Source organism: Pezoporus flaviventris, unplaced genomic scaffold (assembly GCF_033815535.1).
Source record: "Pezoporus flaviventris isolate CSIRO_AGI_PZ_B2104156 unplaced genomic scaffold, CSIRO_AGI_Pfla_v1 ptg000001l, whole genome shotgun sequence".
NCBI classification, from domain to species: domain Eukaryota; kingdom Metazoa; phylum Chordata; class Aves; order Psittaciformes; family Psittacidae; genus Pezoporus; species Pezoporus flaviventris.
The window spans coordinates 63,903,220-63,923,537 of record NW_026892549.1 but is presented as its reverse complement, the minus strand read 5'-3'; the positions used below and the strand labels follow the sequence as shown (position 1 = coordinate 63,923,537).

General features: G+C 37.4%; 1 protein-coding gene across 4 annotated transcripts; it reads left to right on the top strand.

The window, feature by feature from the left end:
* The first annotated feature begins 722 nt into the window (after positions 1-722).
* KYAT3 (kynurenine aminotransferase 3) lies at positions 723-18,444 on the top strand. Of its 4 annotated transcripts, none has more exons than XM_061462375.1 (14): positions 723-825; positions 1,580-1,696; positions 4,654-4,712; positions 6,033-6,177; positions 9,177-9,326; positions 10,086-10,172; positions 10,752-10,874; positions 10,965-11,085; positions 12,041-12,117; positions 12,980-13,069; positions 13,645-13,831; positions 14,634-14,707; positions 15,140-15,226; positions 16,690-18,444. In XM_061462375.1, the coding sequence occupies exons 2-14, from the start codon at positions 1,598-1,600 to the stop codon at positions 16,750-16,752; spliced, it is 1,362 nt and encodes a 453-aa protein (XP_061318359.1). In that variant the 5' UTR covers positions 723-825; positions 1,580-1,597; the 3' UTR covers positions 16,753-18,444. The 4 variants fall into 4 exon arrangements, with proteins under 4 accessions (XP_061318359.1, XP_061318349.1, XP_061318368.1 ...); XM_061462365.1 differs by having other exon boundaries at positions 1,569-1,696; XM_061462384.1 differs by lacking the exon at positions 723-825 and adding an exon at positions 1,923-2,032 and having other exon boundaries at positions 1,567-1,696.
* The last annotated feature ends 1,874 nt before the right edge of the window (positions 18,445-20,318 follow it).

Genomic DNA, 20,318 nt, shown 5'->3' with positions numbered 1-20,318 from the left:
GTATGTTGTGTAAGTTGTTTTTGCAAGCATGCGCTGAGAGAGAAGTAGAGGCCTTCACAATCTGTCTGATTTTGTGCAGTTGTTATCAAAGATTATGTCCAGTGTGCTAAGTTCTGTTATTAAAAGTAACTTAAAATGTATGTACAGGTAGTTTTAAACAGATATATTCCTTTTGTGCCTTTCAGATTATCTACTGACTAGTGCCAAAGATTTAATTGCCTTTTGCTAGTCCTCAGGCCAGCAGAGTTGGGGGAATTACCAGCGTTCTCTTCCAAAAGTGTCAATGAATTGTATACTTGCAGATTGCTCAATGCAGTGGGATTACACTGCTACTGTTGAGGGTCTAATTGAGTCAGCTACAACTCAGTAGTGTGTGAGGAAGACCTTAATTTCAGAATTGAGACTGAGTTTCTCACACTGGAATAAGTGAAAGGCAAAATCAACATACTTTTAAAACTTCACTCATTCAATGAGGCATCCTTAAAAGGGAGGTTTGGGTTGACCTTTTCTATTAGCTTACATTAAAAGCATAAAGAACAGCATCTCATTGGACTAAATCCATTCTTCATGAAAAAAAATGATATTTTACTTTGTTATTGGATTACTTTCTCTACTTCTATCTGCAAGGCTTGCATGGTATTGTTTTAACAAGGAATGGCATTCCTTTGTTTCTAATACAAGTAATATAGTTTTTTCTTTTTTTGTTGTCATCCCCCTTCCAGGGATCAAAGTCTAGGGGGAAGCAGAGGTTGTCTATTCTTTAATGAATGAACTATAGAAAACAAAGTTAATTTTACTGCTGTGGCTACCGTACTCCTGACATAGGTCTGTGGTTACGTGTTTTTCTCTGTCAAAATGACTGAAATGTGTAAATGTCATCAATATTTATGTGTAGAAATACTTCCTGGAAGTGGTTGCTTGAAGTGCCAGGTCTTACTTCTTTTTATAATTACTGATTAACAGGGCACATTTTTTTTGTTCAGTGAATGATCTGTTATAGCACACAGAATGTCCTTTCTAGCCAGCTGTTTTCTGCTGAGGAGGAGATTTGATGTTTGCCAAGTCACTGTGGCAAAACTTAGTATACATAAAGCACGTAGGCCCATCTCTCCAGTGTGACTGGTGATCTTAATTATCTCTGTTTCAGAATACTTGATTTGAAACACTTGACACCAGTTTTAAAGCTGTGTGGCTTTTTAAAAGTTGGGCTCCTTTTCTATTCTGTTTGAATCGGCAATTGTAATAGAAATTTTTATTACACAAACATATTTTAACAACAATTCTAACAGAGAATTTAAACCTTGAATTGCATTTAATCTTAATAGTCATTCAAGGAAAAGAAGATCAGTGCTGTCAAACAGAGGAAACCTTCCCTCTGGATGGCGTTTCAAAATGTTTTGCAGTCCTGTCAGTTAAAAAGTCTGATCTTCTAGACATACAAATGTGATTAGGTAATAATTTACTAGAACTTATTTCAGGGAAACAAAATCACTGAAGGGAAGAGACGGGAATCCTATCTTTTAAAACTGCTTAGTGAGGTGTAGAAACTCATTCCTGGAATCTGTAAGTTTTTTTTCAGGTCATTTATTATGCAGGCATGCTGCTTGCTTCACGAATCTTCTGTTGCCTTGGCATTAGAACATACCAACTCCAAACACATTTGTTTTCCAGATCCATCAAACTTTCAGCCTCTGCAGTAAGTATTCTTTCAGCTTCATAGAAGAAAATATTCTGCACTATATTTTAGAGATGCAATAATTTTGCAATGTTGCCAATATATATGCATTAGCTGTCTTTATCTCTTGTTACACTGATCCAAACATTTAATATCAAGAACAAAATAAGATCTTTGAATCAGTCAAATATTTAACCACACTAGCATAACGGAATTTGGTGATTATTGGTTTGTGTGCCTTTTTCAGTCTTTGAAGACACATCTAGCATCTATCAGGCCAGAAAGATTGCTGAGTTAGGGCAGTAGAGCTCACAATACAGGAGACAGGTTAAATCCCAGCTTTGTCAGAGGCTTTTGGTAAGACAGTTTATTTCTTTGTATCTCATTTTTCCTTTAGTGAAATGAGAATAGTGGTGCTTCTTGACGGTGCAAGAACAGGGGGTATATAAGCACCTTAAACTTAATTTTATACAGAATCTTCTCAATTTTCCATCCTAACTGCTTGTAAGATTGTGTAATTTCATTTTAAGTTTTTAAGTCCTCTTTTTTTTTTTTTTTTTTTTTTTTTGGAAAACATAGCTTTGGAACATGGTGGGTGGTTGGAGGTCACACTCTGCACTGCATATAGAACACTGGAATGTAAATTGTGTTCTGGCTCAGAACAGGAGTTCATCTAGTCAGAAAACTGGGTCAACCAAGACACGTGTTAGCCTTCAAAACAGATGTTCAAATCATTATAATGGACGGTTGTAGCACATTTTGCCCATATGAGAAGTTTCTTTTTTGTGCAAAAGGAGGTCACCTTTTGCTTGAGTCAGGTTTTCATATGCTGTAAGTATTTTTATTCTATTTAATGGAGTTATATATTCTCAGTAAAAGTGAAGTCTAAACCTGGTTGGGTTTGGTTTCATTTTTTTTTTTCTTTACATTTTGGCTTCAGTTGTAGCTTTTGACTTTGAGTTCCACAATTCAGTTGTGCGCCATGCAAAAGTATTTGCTTCTGTTGTTATTAAAGATATTGACATTCAATTTAATCACGAGTTTCTTTGTGTTAAGAAGAAAGATAAATACAAGCAGCACCTGACTGTGCTGTTTTTCCCTAACACTTTCTTTGATAGAAAGGCCGTGTTTCCCTAACACTTTCTCTGATAGAAAGTGTTAGGGAAAGCAGGATGTCAGATGAGAGAGAGCTTGATGAGAACATACCTCTCCTGCTTAACACCAGTCTTAAACTGATGGAAATCCTAGCCCTGAAATGGTTTATTATCAAGTGATGACATAGTTGGCTGAAAGAAAACAGGGTCTTAAGAATTCTCATGACCTTCTGGCAGAAAGAATGCTACTTGAGGTATCATTTTTATATGTCAGTTAATTGGTTGGCTTTCTTCAAGTAATAAAGAGGACCTGAACCCCACTGCAAGGTGGATCTGTGAAAACCTGAAAACTGATGCAGGACTAGCTATTCTGTTTTAAAACTAGTTTCAAGGCACAAGAAAAAATACATCAAAAGACTTGGATAATTAAATACTTAAAATAGTATGAGAGCTGTAAAAATGAAAGCTTATTTTACTTGTCAACTCATTTTTTTTTTTAGCTAGGGAAAGTTACTTACGCAGTTAAGCTTTACATTATAGTTGATTACAAAAGTTCTGCAGTTGATAAGCCTTCAGCTTTTAGCAAATTGAAACAATTTTAAGAAGAACCGGTCAATGGAACAGATTTACCCGTAGCCGTGTACAGAATTCTCATTAGTAACTGGGAGGATTTAAGGTGAGACTTCTTATTCCTCACAGCATGAGTAGTTGTCTAGCATGTGAAAAAAAAAAGTGTGTGTGTGTGCTCAGTCTAAGTAGTACGTGTGTTATTTGTGTTTATGTAGTAGAGCCAAACATTCATCTTAGTTACCAAGAGATACACTGTAAAATCCAATCCATCTTCTAGACCATATATGTGTTTTTAAATAGGTATAGTACAGATTACCTAGTCAGAACTCCCTCTTAGCTTCCTCTTGTCCTGTATCAAGTTATCTTAATGGTTTCTTACTGAGGACAAATAAAAGGTGTCCTATGCTTGATTTCTCTTCTATTTGTTTCTCATAAATGAGGTCAGAATCAGATCTGTAGAGAAGATCTATAAGCAGAGATGTATCTGTTTAATTTTACAGCTTCCCATTCTTCAAATCATTATGCATATGGTAGCTTCATTACTGTAAACTGAGTGCCAGCACTATATTTCTACCATGAGTCATTCTCAATGATTCAAAATTGAAACTTGGAGTGTAATGGTAACACAGACATTTTCTTCTCAGAGGATGGTAGCTAGAGTATGGGTTTCGAATCCTTCACAACTGGCAGTGGTAAATCACTAAAATCAGTAGTTTGACTCAAAGAAACAGAAGTGTCTGGAGTACTGAGGTACTATGTAATTCCTATGTAATTTTTTTCCAGTGTCAAGCTGTTTTACAAAGATAAAATACTTTAAAGTTTTAAAAGTCTGAATAAAATAGGATATGTCTTTGCTGTTTTCTTTTTGCCTATCAATTTAAAAAATAAGATTATATCGAAACTGCATGCTTTCCAAACTGGATTGAGCAGGAATTGATAGAAATAGTGCACTCTTTAAGTTGTTAGTGTACCATAGAAAAGAAAAAGAATGCATGTCTCTTTTTTCAGGTCATCTTTTAAAGCTATTGAGCTAAATTATGCCCCTGCTTTATCCTTGCTGAAAATTTAGAGGCTTTAGATAGTGATGAATGGGAATTTACAATATTTTTGTGTATTTTCTTGTTAGTCTGAATTCAAGCTATTATAGAAGCTTTAGTGAAAGAACATTCTGTAATTTCATGTAAGTACTGAATTCAGCTGGCAATGGTATATTTGAGAAAGCATGAAGGAGGGTGTTTGTCATGCAGAATCCAACAATGTAAAACTTTGTCTTTCTTAACAAAACCCTTCTGTCTGTATATTTTGATCTTGCAGACAATGGCCTTCAGACACAAAAACACAAGACGAATTGAAGGCCTTGATAGCAATGTGTGGTGAGTAAAGGGAAAATAGTTGCAAGTTTCAGAAAACATCTCGGCTGCTATCTTTACTTTCCAAATTGATAATTATTGCCAGTAAGAAAGTACATAGCACTTGCTATCTCTGCTGGAGTATATTGGGTACCTGCTTAGAAGCAGTGAACCAATTTCTGTTAAAGATGTGAATTAAGTCTTATTCTTGAGCTGTGAATATTAGGCTTCGGCTTCTCTTCATCTGATAAACCATATAAGACAAGTATATCTCTTGGGCGTGGTTGTATAGCTGACTCCCAAATTTAAATGTTAATTTTGTTGAGTAATGTATTTCAATTACACTTGGTTTGTATTTACCAAATGAGTCAGATTTCTTTTTGAAGCCATTATACTTGTCTTTATAATTTAGCTCATTATTTTTAATCAACTTTTTTTTCGCAGGTATTAAATTGGTCTTAAAGCAGTATTGCCATCACTGGTAAAAATGAGATTTTATTAGTAGGTGAAAATACTCTTTTGGGTTTACATTAGTTGTATGTGTGTGTATATACATATACACATATACATATACATATACACATATACATATACACACACAATGTGTTCTGGTCATCCAGCCTCAAACTCATTGTTAGCAGTTTGTATTAATTTTTGACAGAACTGTGGTGCTGTGTGGGTTTTTTTTCTGTTTTGTTTTTTGTTTTGTGTTTTTTTTTGTTTTGTTTTGTTTTGTGGTTTTGTTTTTTAATTCTTGTTAACATTTGCATAGGGAGGAAAGGGCAAAATTCAAAGCTTGCCTGTGAAGGGAGTTAAAAAAAAGTTGTTTAAGAATCCTAATGTTTGTATCTGGCAGGCTGCTAGGAACAGCTGATGAAGAGTCTGAAACAGTCCATGCCTAAAAGTACAGAAAAATAAAATGTAGCACTCTGAGGTGACCAGAAAGTTTAATGACACCTTCACTTGACAGCATCGAGCTTCCAAATCATTTAATGTGCTGTTCTGACTAGGTCTATTTCATTTTGCAAAGACAGTAGTGTTCCATTTCTGCCCATATCCAGAGTTCCTGTGTGTTTGTGCATGTGTACATCTGAGCATACTTCTGCTGGCAGAAGTTGTTCTGTGGATGCAGAAAGTCAGCCTTTTCTTGGGCTCCTTCCGACTCCTGTGGTTACTTGCCATTGTCCTAGCCCCCACCTCTCCACGTGAGCACTCTATTCAAACCTGCCTTCACTGCTTTCAATTTAGCAAACTGAAATACTTTTTTTTTTGCCTTTTGGTGCTTATGAAGGAGAAAAAAAAAATTATCTGGTATCTTAACTTTAAAGTGCTTTTTCTCTTCAGGGTTGAATTTACAAAGGTGGCAGCAGATCCCTCAATTGTTAATCTTGGTCAAGGCCTTCCTGATATATCCCCTCCCAACTATGTTAAAGAAGAGCTGGCAAAGGCATCAGCAGTTGACAGACTGAACCAGTACACACGAGGCTTTGTAAGTATGTAGAACTTAAGGACTCAAGTTCAGTGGAGAACATGCCACAGGGAAGAAAATATGGACTTTGCTTTGAATTGTTTTTATCTGTAGGTCAGACTGTTATGTCCCAAGTTAAGTTGATCTAATAGCCTTATATGTTACTAATGAACATCCTCTGTGTAGGCTTCTTCAAGGCAGACTCCTTCAGCAGGAGGAAAATGGTAGAGCACATCTAGGATGAACTGTGTTTGAAGAGTCATATTACAGTTTAGAGAGTGTATATTACACCTTTACCTCTGATTTTGGTCAGTGTAAACATGGATCACATGGGATAATGATAGAATGAGAAAGAAATACTTGATACCACTCAAGACAGTGCAAGAAAAGATTCATCTGTAACATTTAGTAGATTTCAGTGGAGGTTGAGAAGTGATGGGCACAGTAAGTTTTTGCCCCGGAAAGATGCTCACTAACTATTCTATAAATCAGCTTATAGACTTCGTCTTGAGCTGAGTGTGAGTGTGTGGCATTTGTCATTGCCAACGCAGGATATTCAAGTGGGCTATTACTGTTTCAGTATGACCACTTCCTTGTTTGGTTTATTTTTCTTTTATTTTGTGGTATAGATAAAGTATATTGCCCAGTTGAAAATCATGTCTTAGGACTAGTACAAGACCCTAAGGAGTGCATGTAATATTTTTCTAGATGATCATGTTGCGCAATTGTAATAGAGAACTATTGTATAGACTGGGAGGCCAGCAGTTGTTTTGGTAGTTGTGGCATCATTGTATATATATTCCACCATAACTTTTTGCCTATTCTCTAAGAAACTGCATGCGTTGTAACTGTCATTATATCTATTTTATATATATATATATATATATATATATATATAGGAAGCAGCAGTAGCTAGCAGCTCCCTAAAGGATAAGCTGTCACAGTGAGCAGTGTGAAGACCTCACTAGCCAGGGCCCAGACTCACAGTTCCTGGGCAAGGCCAGAGATTGTGGCTGAGGTCAGCACAGATCACCAGCCAAGACTGTCGTGGTGAGGTGGGCCTTAGAAGCCAGGACGTCAATCCACAGGTCAGGCCTGGTAATGCTAGCCACAGTTATACATAACCCAGTGATCACTGGGCATGTCCAGGGTGACACAGCTGGTCTAAGGGCAAGCCACAGGTTCAACAGGGTCTATGGCCAGATACAGGCATGGTTATAACTGAACTGCAGATCAGCAACCCTACTGCATAGCATTTAAAGAGAGCCCCTGGACCAGGGGCAGAGCTCTGGGTAGACAGCCAGGTAAGGCTGGTCAGGGCCCTGGCAAGAACAGAAAGAACACAAAAAATCCCCAGTGATTGTAGTTTCATTCCTCCATCCCTCTTTGGATCATTTTTGTTTAGTCACATTTACCAATATGTAAAGAGTCTCTGGATGTACAATGTATATGTAACTATATAAACCTCTCTCTGGATAAACTTAAAAGTATAAAGGAATTATTTTTGTGTCAGACACACAAAAGATGGCTGGAATTTAGTGACCTTACAGGCTAAGCATTAGTATGTTCATCACCCATAATAAGGTACCTGAAAAGTGTTTGCTTACCAGACGGGAAAGGTTTTGGAGCAGCCTTGGCATAGGGGGAAAGGTTACAGAGAGAATGGTCTACAGTCTGCCTTCTGACAAATATTCACAGACTGATTCTCTAAAACAATTTTCAAATCAAGCATAAATATAATTTTCCTAGTGCAAGCAATTATTCAGTATTTACTTCTGTCACTTTGGTCTTCATTTCCAAATAGTTTGATAATTTCTGTGATAATTATGAATGTTTGCAGACATATTATACTGTAGATAGCAATTAAAGAGGAATTTTTACCAATATTCCTATCTTCAGTCTGTGCACTTCCTCTACAAACTTATGCACTTGCAAGATTTTGGAGCACAAGTATTTTGTGGTGGTAAATATGGGAGGGATGAGTAGGAATGATGCACATCCATTTGATAATTGAGACATTGTCGTAGCTCTGCCACGCTTGGACCTCTCATTGACAGTAGGGCTATGGCTTGTAGAGCAGCCTAACATGACTTGGGTGGTGCAGCATTCCTGTGTAGCTGACACACATGGCAAGCAGTGGCTGTCATTTGAATCAACAATGACTTGTAAGCCTCAATTTATAGTAATGTTTATGTTTACAGAAGGGTTTGTGGTATATGTCTTGTGTGTAGAGGTACGACCCTCAATATTTTAGAGGATTTCTTTGCATACTTGCATTTTCTGTAGGAGCTGTTTTCTGTTTCTACCAAACATCTAAAAAGAAAAAAAGATTTTCCTGTAGAAAAAAACTGTAGTTTTTCTGAGGAAACAGAATTATGTTGTCTTATATCATGTTGTATATGATCTTTGTTGCATGTTTGTGTTCCTTCCACATTTTGAGAAGAGTATGTTAAGTGCTGCAATGTAGGGGACACAAATGGTGAATGGTGCTCTGAGATTTGGGATATGACTATATGAGTCATCATTCTGATCACAAGTGCTGTTTAGTGGCAGTATATAACAGATAAAAAAGATTCCCCTTGCACCAAGTATTTTTTTAGTTGAAAGATGGGGAAGGAAACAGAAGGAACTTCAGATAGAAATATGGGCAAGTGTGAAAGATACTCTAAAGGAGTTGAAGGTGAATTGGTGTCAGAGTATTCCCTCTCTCCTCCTGTCTTTTTTCTCCTGTAGGATCCCTGGAGCTATCCTGAGATGTGATAAAAAGATAGAAATATAAAAGCAAAATGAGAATTTCCTAGTAGATAGCGAATAAATTGAAACTACTTTTCTTTCCTAATGCACAAAAACTTTAAACCATTCTACCTGTTAAAAGCCATTAATGCTGAGGGTTAATCTCATTTTTTCTATTTTAAAATGTATTATTTTGATATATGTGGAAAAAAAAAGAAAAACCCAGGCATGGGCTGTGTGCGTTGTCAGGAACACAGTCATCAGTTGGATTTGTTTGCTTTGAACAGGGACATCCGTCGCTGGTGAAAGCCTTGTCTCAAGTGTACGAGAGAGTTTGTGGCAGAAAGATTGATCCTCTCACAGATATCTTGGTGACCGTGGGAGCTTATGGATCTCTCTTTAGTACAATACAGGCATTAGTTGAAGAGGGAGATGAAGTAAGTTTTTATTTGAAATATTCAGGTATAGTGACTGAAATGAGAGTTTGCCTGCTTTTTATTTGTTCACTTTTAAATGTAAGTTAATGTTGGGGCTTCTTTCTGATCTCTATTAGTGTGGCTTGTTACAGTTGTACCTCTGACTTACAGTTTCAGAAGTTGTGATGAGGAGACTACCCTTTGGATGCCTTCCTACTTAAAAATCCCTTTCTTTCATACTTAGGGTACCTGTAGCAGTTTCTTTTTCACTGTTATGTGACATAACACATGCTGATTTCTTATGTGAGAAAACCTGTGGGATGTTATCTGAAACAACAGTCTAATGGTGCCACAAAGCACTATTGGTGTTTGAGTAACCAATGTGTATCAAGTTCTATTTAGGACCATTGCATAGCAGCATAGGTAGCAGAAAAGCAGGAATGTCCATTAACAAAAATTTGTTTGTTTACTGTACTAGCTGTGATGATTCATCCCTAAGTTCTCTGCCATTAGCATTTGTTTTCTCTTTTTTTTTTGTTTGGTTTCCTGTTATCTAGCCTCAATGTGATTTTCCTTGAATTGGTCCTCTTTTTCTACCAGAAAATTTTCTTTTGAGATTTCTAGATACTTGGAAATCTTGCTCTAAAATATTTTGCAATGTTAGATCAGGATGGAGTGCCAGAAACATTATCAAGTTACACCACCAAAGTAAAGCCAGAAACATGATGGTATCATGCACGGTAAATTATCTGTTTCTGATACTGATGATTGTCATTTCAGGTAATAATAATAGAGCCATTTTATGACTGTTACGAACCAATGGTAAAGATGGCAGGTGCAAAGCCTGTTTTTATCCCTCTGAGATATGTGAGTAGCTTTTTAAGTATTACTTATATAAAGTTTCACATCCATAATCGATACAGTTTGATGAAGACCTAGGTGGTGCTTTTCTGTATAGTTTTTCGTAACATCCAATTACATTAAAATGAGCTAGATTACTATAGCAGATTCCTAACTGTTTGGCCATTTTTATGTGGATAAGGAGGAGGAAAAGGCCTTGAATCTCTCTCCAGTGGTGATGAGTCTTTCCAGCCAAACCACTTTTTCTAGTGTCAGGAAAGGCCATAAACTCTCATGTCATGTGACTGGGCTTCCTGCGTTGCACACCATTATAATCAACATGTGTGCAACCAGATCCTGGAAACCAGTTCCTGGGGAGGCTTTAAGACACACAGTAGCCCGGAGAGGACAGCCACTGTCAGAATAATTTACCTTGCTTTTAGCCTTCCTGCCTGTTCCTAGAAGTTCCTTCTCCCAGGACAGATTGGACAGGTTGTCAGCTATAGTTATAAAGGTGTCTGAGGGTGGTAATTCAGGCATCTTTGTTAGGCTGTAATATGTTGTATTCATGTAATGCATAATTAAATATATATTTTTTTTAATTAGAAAAATAATGGAAACTCTGCATCTAGCGCTGACTGGGTCTTAGATCCTGCTGAACTTGCAAATAAATTTAATTCCAAAACAAAAGCAATTATTCTGAATACCCCGCACAACCCTATAGGCAAGGTAAGAGTCCTGCTTTAACACTACTGTAATTTCAGTGTATGCCTTATATACTGTGATTAATGCATTGTCCTTTACTTTCTTGTATCCCAGGTATTTACCAGGGAAGAGCTCCAAGTAATAGCTGATCTTTGTATTAAACATGATACCCTCTGCATCAGTGATGAGGTTTATGAATGGCTGGTGTATAAAGGAAACCAACACATTAAAATAGGTGCTGATTTTTTGGTGGAATCTTAGAAATGGTTGTAGAATGATGCTGTAACAACAGATTCATTGGTAGTGGTTCTAGCATGCAAATGAGGTGGACGTGGATGTTGTTGACCACTGCAGTTGCAATAGTGGTATGATCTTGTCTAACTTTGTGTCTCAGACTTATAAATGTGTCTTGATTTATATGTTTCTGTTGAAAATGAATTTATTTAGAGAGTCCATATGGAGCTCACCTGAAGCAGTGTACAGAAAAAAAAAAGCCAAGTACAGGAAGGGACCTTTGCTCTGTCGTCTCCTTGGAAAAGAAACAAAGAGATTTTGGTCTCCTACTAGATACAGAGATAGGCCTACATGCATCCCTTAATCCATGCAGGCATCCTTACCTACCTGCTATTGTCAAATTATATAATAAACCATAATTTATTGACTCACTCTGCTACTTGTCCTATTCTTGTAGTTGTTTCTGGGTTAGAAGTCTTAGTAATCTTTTTGTTTTTCTCATGTCTGGGACAGCCAGTGACAGTGACCAGGACAGTTGTGTCAAAATGGCTTGTAGTGCCTGAGTTAATGTTGTATTTGGGGCTTTTCTCAGGCATCAGAAATAACGCTGTCTTGAGATGAATGGGTAGTCATTTCTCAGATTGTGTCTTTCTTATGAATAATTACACATCTTGGCTGAGGATAACTAACACATAGTTTTCACAACTTGTGCCTCTCATTTTCTGCCTCTTTGTTCTTCTGTCATTAATCCTTACCTTCTTTTCATGGCAAAAAGCACTCGCTCATATATTTTTTCTCATTTGCTACAGTTGCTATAATTTTAGAATATTCTCATTGCTTGCTTAATATGATGGAGTGATATCAACATACAGCTCTGAGTTAGGGGCAGTACAGATTTATAACTACGTGGAATATGTGAGTGCATCTCTACCGAATTAATTTTATTTTATGTACAGCTACCTTGCCAGGTATGTGGGAAAGAACAATAACTATAGGAAGTGCTGGAAAAACGTATAGTGTAACTGGCTGGAAGGTAAGAATCAATGTATAAGTTCAGTTCTATAAATAACAATGCATTTATTACACTAAAAAAGCCTCTTTTTATGACCTGTGTTTTGAAAGCTTCTGGCAAATCTCTGTGTCTCTAAAACTTGAAGTTATCATTCAGTTGGAGTAATTACCTATCTTCAACACTCGTGTTTTAATTCTCTTCTTGTCTCTCAGTTAATAAGGTCTTCTGAGAAAGCAATACTAAGCAAAAAATGAACACCGTATGATTTGTTCAAAACCAGTCAAGATTCAGGGGGAAAACATGGATATTATTGTATTGTAACTTTTCAGTTTTGTGATGACCGTTTCCAGGCTGTGGGAATCGTATGTTTTGGAACGGCTCATATTTCTGTAAAATATTTAATGATAATATTTTGCTTGACTTTAAAATACATATCAGAAAGTAAATAAAAATATTTGTTTGGCAACTAAATTCTGTTTTCTTCATCACCTGTGTTCAAATTGAACCATGACATAGCTGATCCAGTAGTGAGCTTTTGTTTTATGCTCCTTTGACACAAGAGCGTATGATTTGTAAAGATTCAAAACCAATTAGGAGTAAGATCCCTAATAAATGCTCAGTTTGATTTCTGAGTGAAAAGTTTGGTCAGCGCCCTGTGAGATAGAGGGATAAGTGAAATTATAATTCTGTCTCAAATCAAGGAATTTTTTAAAGACATCATTCACCAAACTTCATGTAAACCAGCTCTTAATTCTTTATCAAAACCAGTTCACTATCAGTTCATAAAACAGGAAAACTTGAGACACTGCCTGGTTTGAATTCTTTCTAATTTTTAGTAGTACCACTGCTGTAAGTATAACAGATGCATGCTTTCTTCCCTTAGCTTGGTTGGTCTATTGGCCCCCAGAACCTGATTAAGCATTTGCAAGTTGTTCACCAAAATACGCTGTATACTTGCCCAACTCCGTTACAGGTAGGTACATAAGGGGCAGAGGAGGTGATTTCCTGGTGTAGCAAATTGTAGGTCTCACTGTAATAGTACAGTAATCACAACAGTGAATTTTTAGTTGTCAAAATATATATCCTGAGGTGCAAGAAGAGCTGACACATTTATCAGCCCACCAGACTTTTGATTGAAAAAATAACATCACAAATAACACAAAAAAAATCAGCAAATAAAATAAAAATTGTTGCAATATGGGCTTGTTTTACTGAGCATTAGCTCTATCTACTTGTTTGTAGTATTCTATTTTATATTCTTATCAGTAATTTTAACTTCGCTTCAATTCAGGTTGTAAATCCTCGTGTCAAGGACTGTGATTCTGTCTATGATTAGCACCTAGCGAATGATTGGGTGCTTTGGGTGTTGCCACAGCACAAAGTAACAAACAAATTACATGCTTGGATGTAGCTTGTGTAATTTGTATATGGTGATTTGCTTAATAAGGACCTGGATCTAAGAAAAATCCATGTGATTTCAGTAGAAAGTATGTGTCTGTGCATTTCCTGAGTGTCCATGAGTACTTTGAACATTGACTATCTTTCCAGGAGGCTTTGGCACAAGCATTTTGGATAGACTATAAACGCATGGATGACCCAGACTGCTATTTTTACTCACTGTCTCGAGAGCTGGAAAGCAAGCGTGATCGGATGGCTCAGCTACTTCAAGACGCTGGACTAAAGCCTGTTGTTCCAGATGGAGGATATTTTATGATTGTTGATGTTTCTACATTAAGTTAGTGTAAAGTTTATTAAAAAGGGTGTGGAAAGTGAACATTTTAGTAAATCTGACAATGCAGCTTTCATTTTAAACTGTATTCTCATTTCATGTTTGCATAACATTGTCAGGAGAGTTAACTGGGATTGAATTTTTCTGTTTTACCTTAACTTGGGAGGCAGATTTTAAAAGCTTTAGCAAAGCCTTTGTTTGTGATCCTAATTACTGTCCATGTTTTGCAAAGCTTTGGCAAGGTTTTAGGGAGGATAAGGGAGTTGTATAAAAAATCTATGTTAAAAAGGTCTATGATTAGTAAAAAATTTGAAGGAATTTGAGGAAGAATTCCCACAGGGAAACATTTTCTATTTCCACATTTTTCACTAACTGGTCCTAATGGCACTTGTCATTCACGCAGGAATGTTTAAACACAACTGGATCTTGCAGTGCTACCATATGTCAGGAAGTTTTAGATACCCCAGTTTTCACAGATGTGAAAACAGCAGTTGCAGTGTATTGCTCCCCATCCAATAAATACAGTCTTCGGTACCCTCCACAGTCCTGATCCCTCAATAACCCAGACTTGAAGAGGACTTGGAATACTGCATGGCTTTCATCCAAGCTACATGTCTGAGTTTGCTTTGAATGGAAAGCAAGTGCTGAGATCAGAATGGAAAGGCTCAATCTGTTGGCCTATTTTAATTTAACATAAAAGCATACATCTTTGTTCTTAAGTGTTAACTATAATAAAGTGTTGTTAATGAATGCCTTCCCAGTGGAGCCTAGGAAATCTTACAAAATGTTTGTTTTAATTTTGTTTTAGATGTGGATCTCTCTGATGTAGATGTGAAACAAGCTTATGATTATAAATTTGTCAAATGGATGATAACATCTAAGGTAAGGTGTCTTAGTCATACCCTAGTTTTAGAAGTGCTTTTCTATTGAAAGTAAGAGCAGTGCAACTGTACTTATTAAACAATATAGTAGAGATATTCCATTTGGTGTTTATAGTAACTGCTGATCATGATATTGCTAAAATATTGTTAAATATGCTGAAAATGTACCCTATAGATTGTATTATGTCCCAGCACTTTTCTTTCAGCATGCTTAAATGCTAGTGCTATAGAAGTACCTTTGAAATGGTTTGCCTGAGAAAAGTAATTTGAATTCAGTTAAGCCTAGCTAGTGCATGCAGAACCAAACCTTGTCTTTCCCTCACATGTCTAGAGGGAGAGTTCTAGAAATAGAATAGTAGAATCATGCTCAAACCAGATATTTTTATTTATATACACATCTGTAAGCGAGTAATATTTCTGGTTTATGTTTCAGAAGCTCTCAGCAATTCCTCTTTCAGCATTCTGTGGTCCTGAAACAAAAAGGCAGTTTGAAAAATACATACGGTTTTGCTTCATTAAGGTAAATACGTGTCCTGGGAAGACTTAAGACTCCTAAAAATCAGTGCAGTACTGAAATCTGCAACAGACCGTTACATTTTGCACAAGATCTCCTGAGTTGGATGGCTTTAGGAACAGAAAATTAGCTTGGTGTAAAATTCAGCACAAAGTAGCTTCAACTGTCTTTTAGCTAAGTGACTTTAAATCATCACTGTAGGTGGCAAGGCTTAGAAGGGCAGTTGACAGAAGACAGCTGGTGGGAAGGCCTTTTTTAGCTTCCTCTGATTTTTAATAATGTTCTTGGCCATTGGTGACAGTGAAAATGAGTTACACTGGTACACTATCAATTAAGGTGAATTCTGTAATCCAGAACAGACACTCATTCAGTTTCCAACCACAAAAACAGTGGTCACCTTCAAGTTTAACTTACTTGCCTGAAAAAGTACAGTGTTTCACATGAGCTCCAAATTACATAAGAAAACAAAGACTCAGGAAGTTATTTTACATTTTTTTTGTGCATTGGCTGACTTTTTCTGAGCACTTTGTGAGCACTTCCTTTTCACATAGTCTTAGAATCATAGAATGGTTTGGGTTGGAAAGGACCTTAAGATCATCTAGTTCCAAACCCCTGCCATGGGTAGAGACTCCTCACATTAGACCATGTTGTCCAAGGCTCTGTCTTCCTCCTGTTGAATCTGTTCTTGAAAAGACTGGAAGACTATGGGGACAGGTACATAAACTTTAATAAGCCTGCAACCATAAGATGTTTCCTGATGGTTCTGTGATACAGTCAGCGTAATGGAACATGTGCAAGTCTTTAACTGTTCTAGTACAAAGACCAGAGCCTTAGCTTGATCCAGTAATGAAGGGGAGTTTCTGCTTGTGTTATCCAGCTCTTTTGATGCAGTATAAAGACCATGATAAAAACCGAGCCAGTAACAGCCAGGATGAAACTTGTTCACTGTGAATGTGAACAGCACTAATCATACAAGACTACTTGTATGACTCACCAGGTTGTAGCTGGGCCACACAACTGGCTAGTGGATAGAATACCCATATTTAGGGGGATTATGTTTGAGTAGTTCACAGCATAACTTTGTTACATGGAGATTTAAAACTCCTGACTGTTCACATAAGGATTTGGAAACTATGCTAGCGTGTCTCCAATACAGAGCTGCCAAGTACATCACTGCATGTATGCCAGGCATATAAGGAGTATTGCTTCCATTACATTTGATAATATGAATGCTGAGAAAATACGTTATCTTTTAAATAAACCTAACAGATATTTGCAAGGAGTCAGCATTGAATTCTTTGTGTAGTCAAAATTTGTAGTTATAACTGTTAACAAAGAATTGACTGACAGATACTTACAGGATGCAAGTGGAACTGCCAAGTATTGATTTGGGATGATATAACCATGACTGTTACTCTCTTTTCAAGAACTCCATACTTGCAGTAATAGTGATATTCCTTGTTTTGCAGAAAGACAGCACACTGGATGCAGCTGAAGTGATTCTGAAGAACTGGAATAAACAGACAGCCTGATTTTTTTTCACTAACTCTTCCATCTGGTATAATTATCTAATAATAGGGGGTTTATTACAAATTTAATAACAAATGACTTAATACAACACAGAATTACTGACATTGTAAATAACTTTGTGCTGCCACCTGCTGAGTTAATGATTTATTGAAATGTGTGATGCAACCAGAGGTTATTTTCAGTCTTTTCAAAAGAATTTGCTTTTTTTCCTGAAAAGAAAATCTATGCAAATCTCTTTTCCTACAAATTTTTGTCTTTTGGTAAAACTCTGTGTAAAATAAATAGATGCTACAGGTATTTTAAAACTGAAGAGAAAAAAAGTGGGAGGTGTTTTTTGTATGACATAGTATAGGAAATAGGATTGAGACTTAAAAATAGTAGTTAATGAAATCCAATAGCCTGCAGTGGACAAAAATTAAGATATGCTTCATATTAGATAATTGCGCTGACTTTCTACATACTCACCTACCTACCTTGTCCATGCACAAATTGCCTCAGTTTAAATAAAGTGACTGAGTTAAGTCAATTCAGTGTTTACACTATAAGCAAGATTGGAAAGTGCTGAGTTGCATAATTACTATTTAATTTTCCCAGAATCATGTTTATTGTTCTGAAAGTAATCAGTCCTTGATGAATTTATACAAGTGGCATCCAGAACAGGAATTCTATTCACAAATGTCTGCCTATTTGTTTAATTATTACATGGATAAATCTACAAAGCAAAATAGGAGACTTTTCATCATCCTTTTGTTCACAACATTGGTGACTTCACACCAAACTTATATAAAACTCTATAGGTCTAGGGGGACCATGAAGATGGGCTGTGCTGTGGAGCTCAGCTAATTTTTTTTCAACCTCAGTTGATAAAGGACTGTTTCAAGAGAGATCAATATGGAGAACTCCTTTCTAGTTGCATCCTTTTCCAGTTCTCTCTGTGATCTTTTAATGTGTGGGAGCAGAAGCAATCCAGGTAGGTAACTTTTTAGGGCTGCTTGCATTGTTCTCCATGTGGTTTCTGTTTTCTTCCCACAGGCCTTACTGTGGAAAGCCTCAACAATTCAGTAACTAGTTCTGCAAGTACTTGACTCATTCTGTAATCACACAGCTGGAATCTTAACTGAATTCCATCAGACTGTGACCGTGGCCTAAAAAAAATGTATAGAAACTGGATTGTGAATACAGCTGCCAGGCTTTTTCATTAGTGCTTCTTGCTCTTGGGCTTTTGGGAGTCCAGTAGCTGGGAATTCTGTAGTTTTGTACTGTCTTACACTGCCATTCCCCAAATGTTACCAGGGGATGATTGGCTGGTATTGTTAAGGTGGTGTATAGTCTTGGTGTAGAAGGAATCATCAATTTAGTAATTAAAATAACTGAGATTTCAGCATGAATTTCATGGGGAAATTCCTACATTAAATTCCTGGAGGAACTATTTTTTTAGATGCTAAATTTCTGTGAAATCTGAACTCAATTTTACAATCCATTTCTGTAAGTTGCACTGGGGAGCTGTGCTATTGCAGGAACCAAGAGGGCAGTGCAACAGTATTGAGCTGCAGGAGAATTTGGAAAAGGAAAATGCTGCTTTAGCTGAGAAGTAAATTGTTATGAAAGGAAACCATTTTTTTTCCAGCATAAAACCACGGGCTGCTATGAACTGTTTGTGTGATTCTGCAAATAAAAAATTTCTAATTTCTTAAGCCTCTGTAATGACATAAAATAATAAAATAACTTTCATTTTGGTTTCTTGTCCTTGAAACAGGTACTTCACAATGCCATTAAGGCTTACACAAGTAATGCTATTTTTATTGTTGTATACAGAAAGTTTTAAAGATCACTGCATCATGCTTCTCTTGAAGGTGACAGCTATGGAGCACAAATCTCTGAAGTATTTTTAAAGCCCTATTCCTGCAGTATAAGATGTTGCTGAGATAGCTGGCTTGTCAGCATATGTACACATACATAACTCTGGCCTCACAACAGTAGTCGGGTATTAAGGGTTCTTCCATTCACCTCTATTTCAATGTTTCCATACTCTGTTAAAGAAATAAATCATAGAATCACAGAATGGTTTGGGTTGAAGGGACCTTAAAGCTCATCCAGTTCCAACCCCCTGCCATGGGCAGGGACACCTTCCACTAGACAGGTTGCTCCAAGCCCCATCCATCCTGGCCTTGAACACTGCCAGGGATGGGGCAGCCACAGCTTCTCTGGGCACCCTGTGCCAGCGCCTCAGCACCCTCACAGGGAAAAACCTCTGCCTAGTGTCTAATCTAAATCTCCCCTTTGGCAGGTTAAAGCCATTCCTCTTGTCCAGGCCTTGTCAAAAGTCCCTCTCCAGATTTCTTGTAGACCCCTTTTAGGCACTGGGAGCTGCTCTAAGGTCTCTCCGGAGCTTTCTCTTCTCCAGGCTGAACAAGCCCATCTCTGTCAGCCTGTCTTCACAAGAGAGGTGCTCCAGTCCTTGCAGCATCTTTGTGGCTTCCTCTGGACTCGCTTGGGCAGGTCCATGTCCTTCTTAAATTGGGAGCCCCAGAGCTGAACACAGTATGCCAGTGGGATCTCATGAGAGCAAGAAAATATACATCACTGCTTCCAAAAGATTATGTAACACACTTACATTACTCTCATTGGCAAATAGGACACCCTGTGGAGGATTGGTCTATAATATGCATGAAAGAAAAAAGATATGCAGGGCTGAAGAGGAAATCAAATTTTTCCATTTTTGTGTTTGACTGTTTCAAATATCTCATTAGTATGATAATAACGTACCTGCTAAAGCACCTGATTTGAGTTGGGGCACACAGGCGGCCAGCGTTTAAAGATAGTATAGGTGCAGAGCCTTATTTGTGTGTGCTGGTTTTAACCAGGATAGAGTGAATTTTCTTCATAGTAGCTACAACAGGGCTGTGATCTGCATTTGTGGTGAAAACAGTGCTGGTAACACCTGCGTTTTAGTTACTGCTGAGCAGTGCTTACACAGCATCCAGGTGTTTTCTGCACCTTAGACTGACCTGGCAGAGAGTAGGTTGGAGGTGCACAAAAAGTTGGGACAGCTGATATTCCATGCCATATGACTTCATACACAGAAATAAAACTGGGGGGGGAGGTTGGCAGGGGGTCCAACTGCTCAGGGACAGGCTGAGCATCGATTAGGGGTAAGCAACTGTTACTTGCAACACTTGTGTCTTGGGGTTTAGTTTCCCCTATGACTTTTTTCCCCTCTTTTCCTTAAATTTGTAAAATATAGTATTACTTATTTTGAATAAATAAACTTTTTATCTTAACCCATGAGTCTTTCTCACTTTCAGTCTTCATATTCTCTTCCCATCCCACCAGGGGCTGTGTAGTGCTCAGCTGAACCACAGCCCTCACATTACAGGACCCATTGTATTAGACTTGAGTAGTTTAAATTTCTTTCTTCCTATCTTGTCCAGGTGCTGCAATGAAGTAATCTTTTTGCTTCATCAGATGTCTGAACCCATAAGATGCAGCACAGGAATGAATTAACCTACCAAGCATAATTCAGCTGCTCTGGCTGCTTACTGTTTCCTTCATTTGCTCTTTCAAGGCA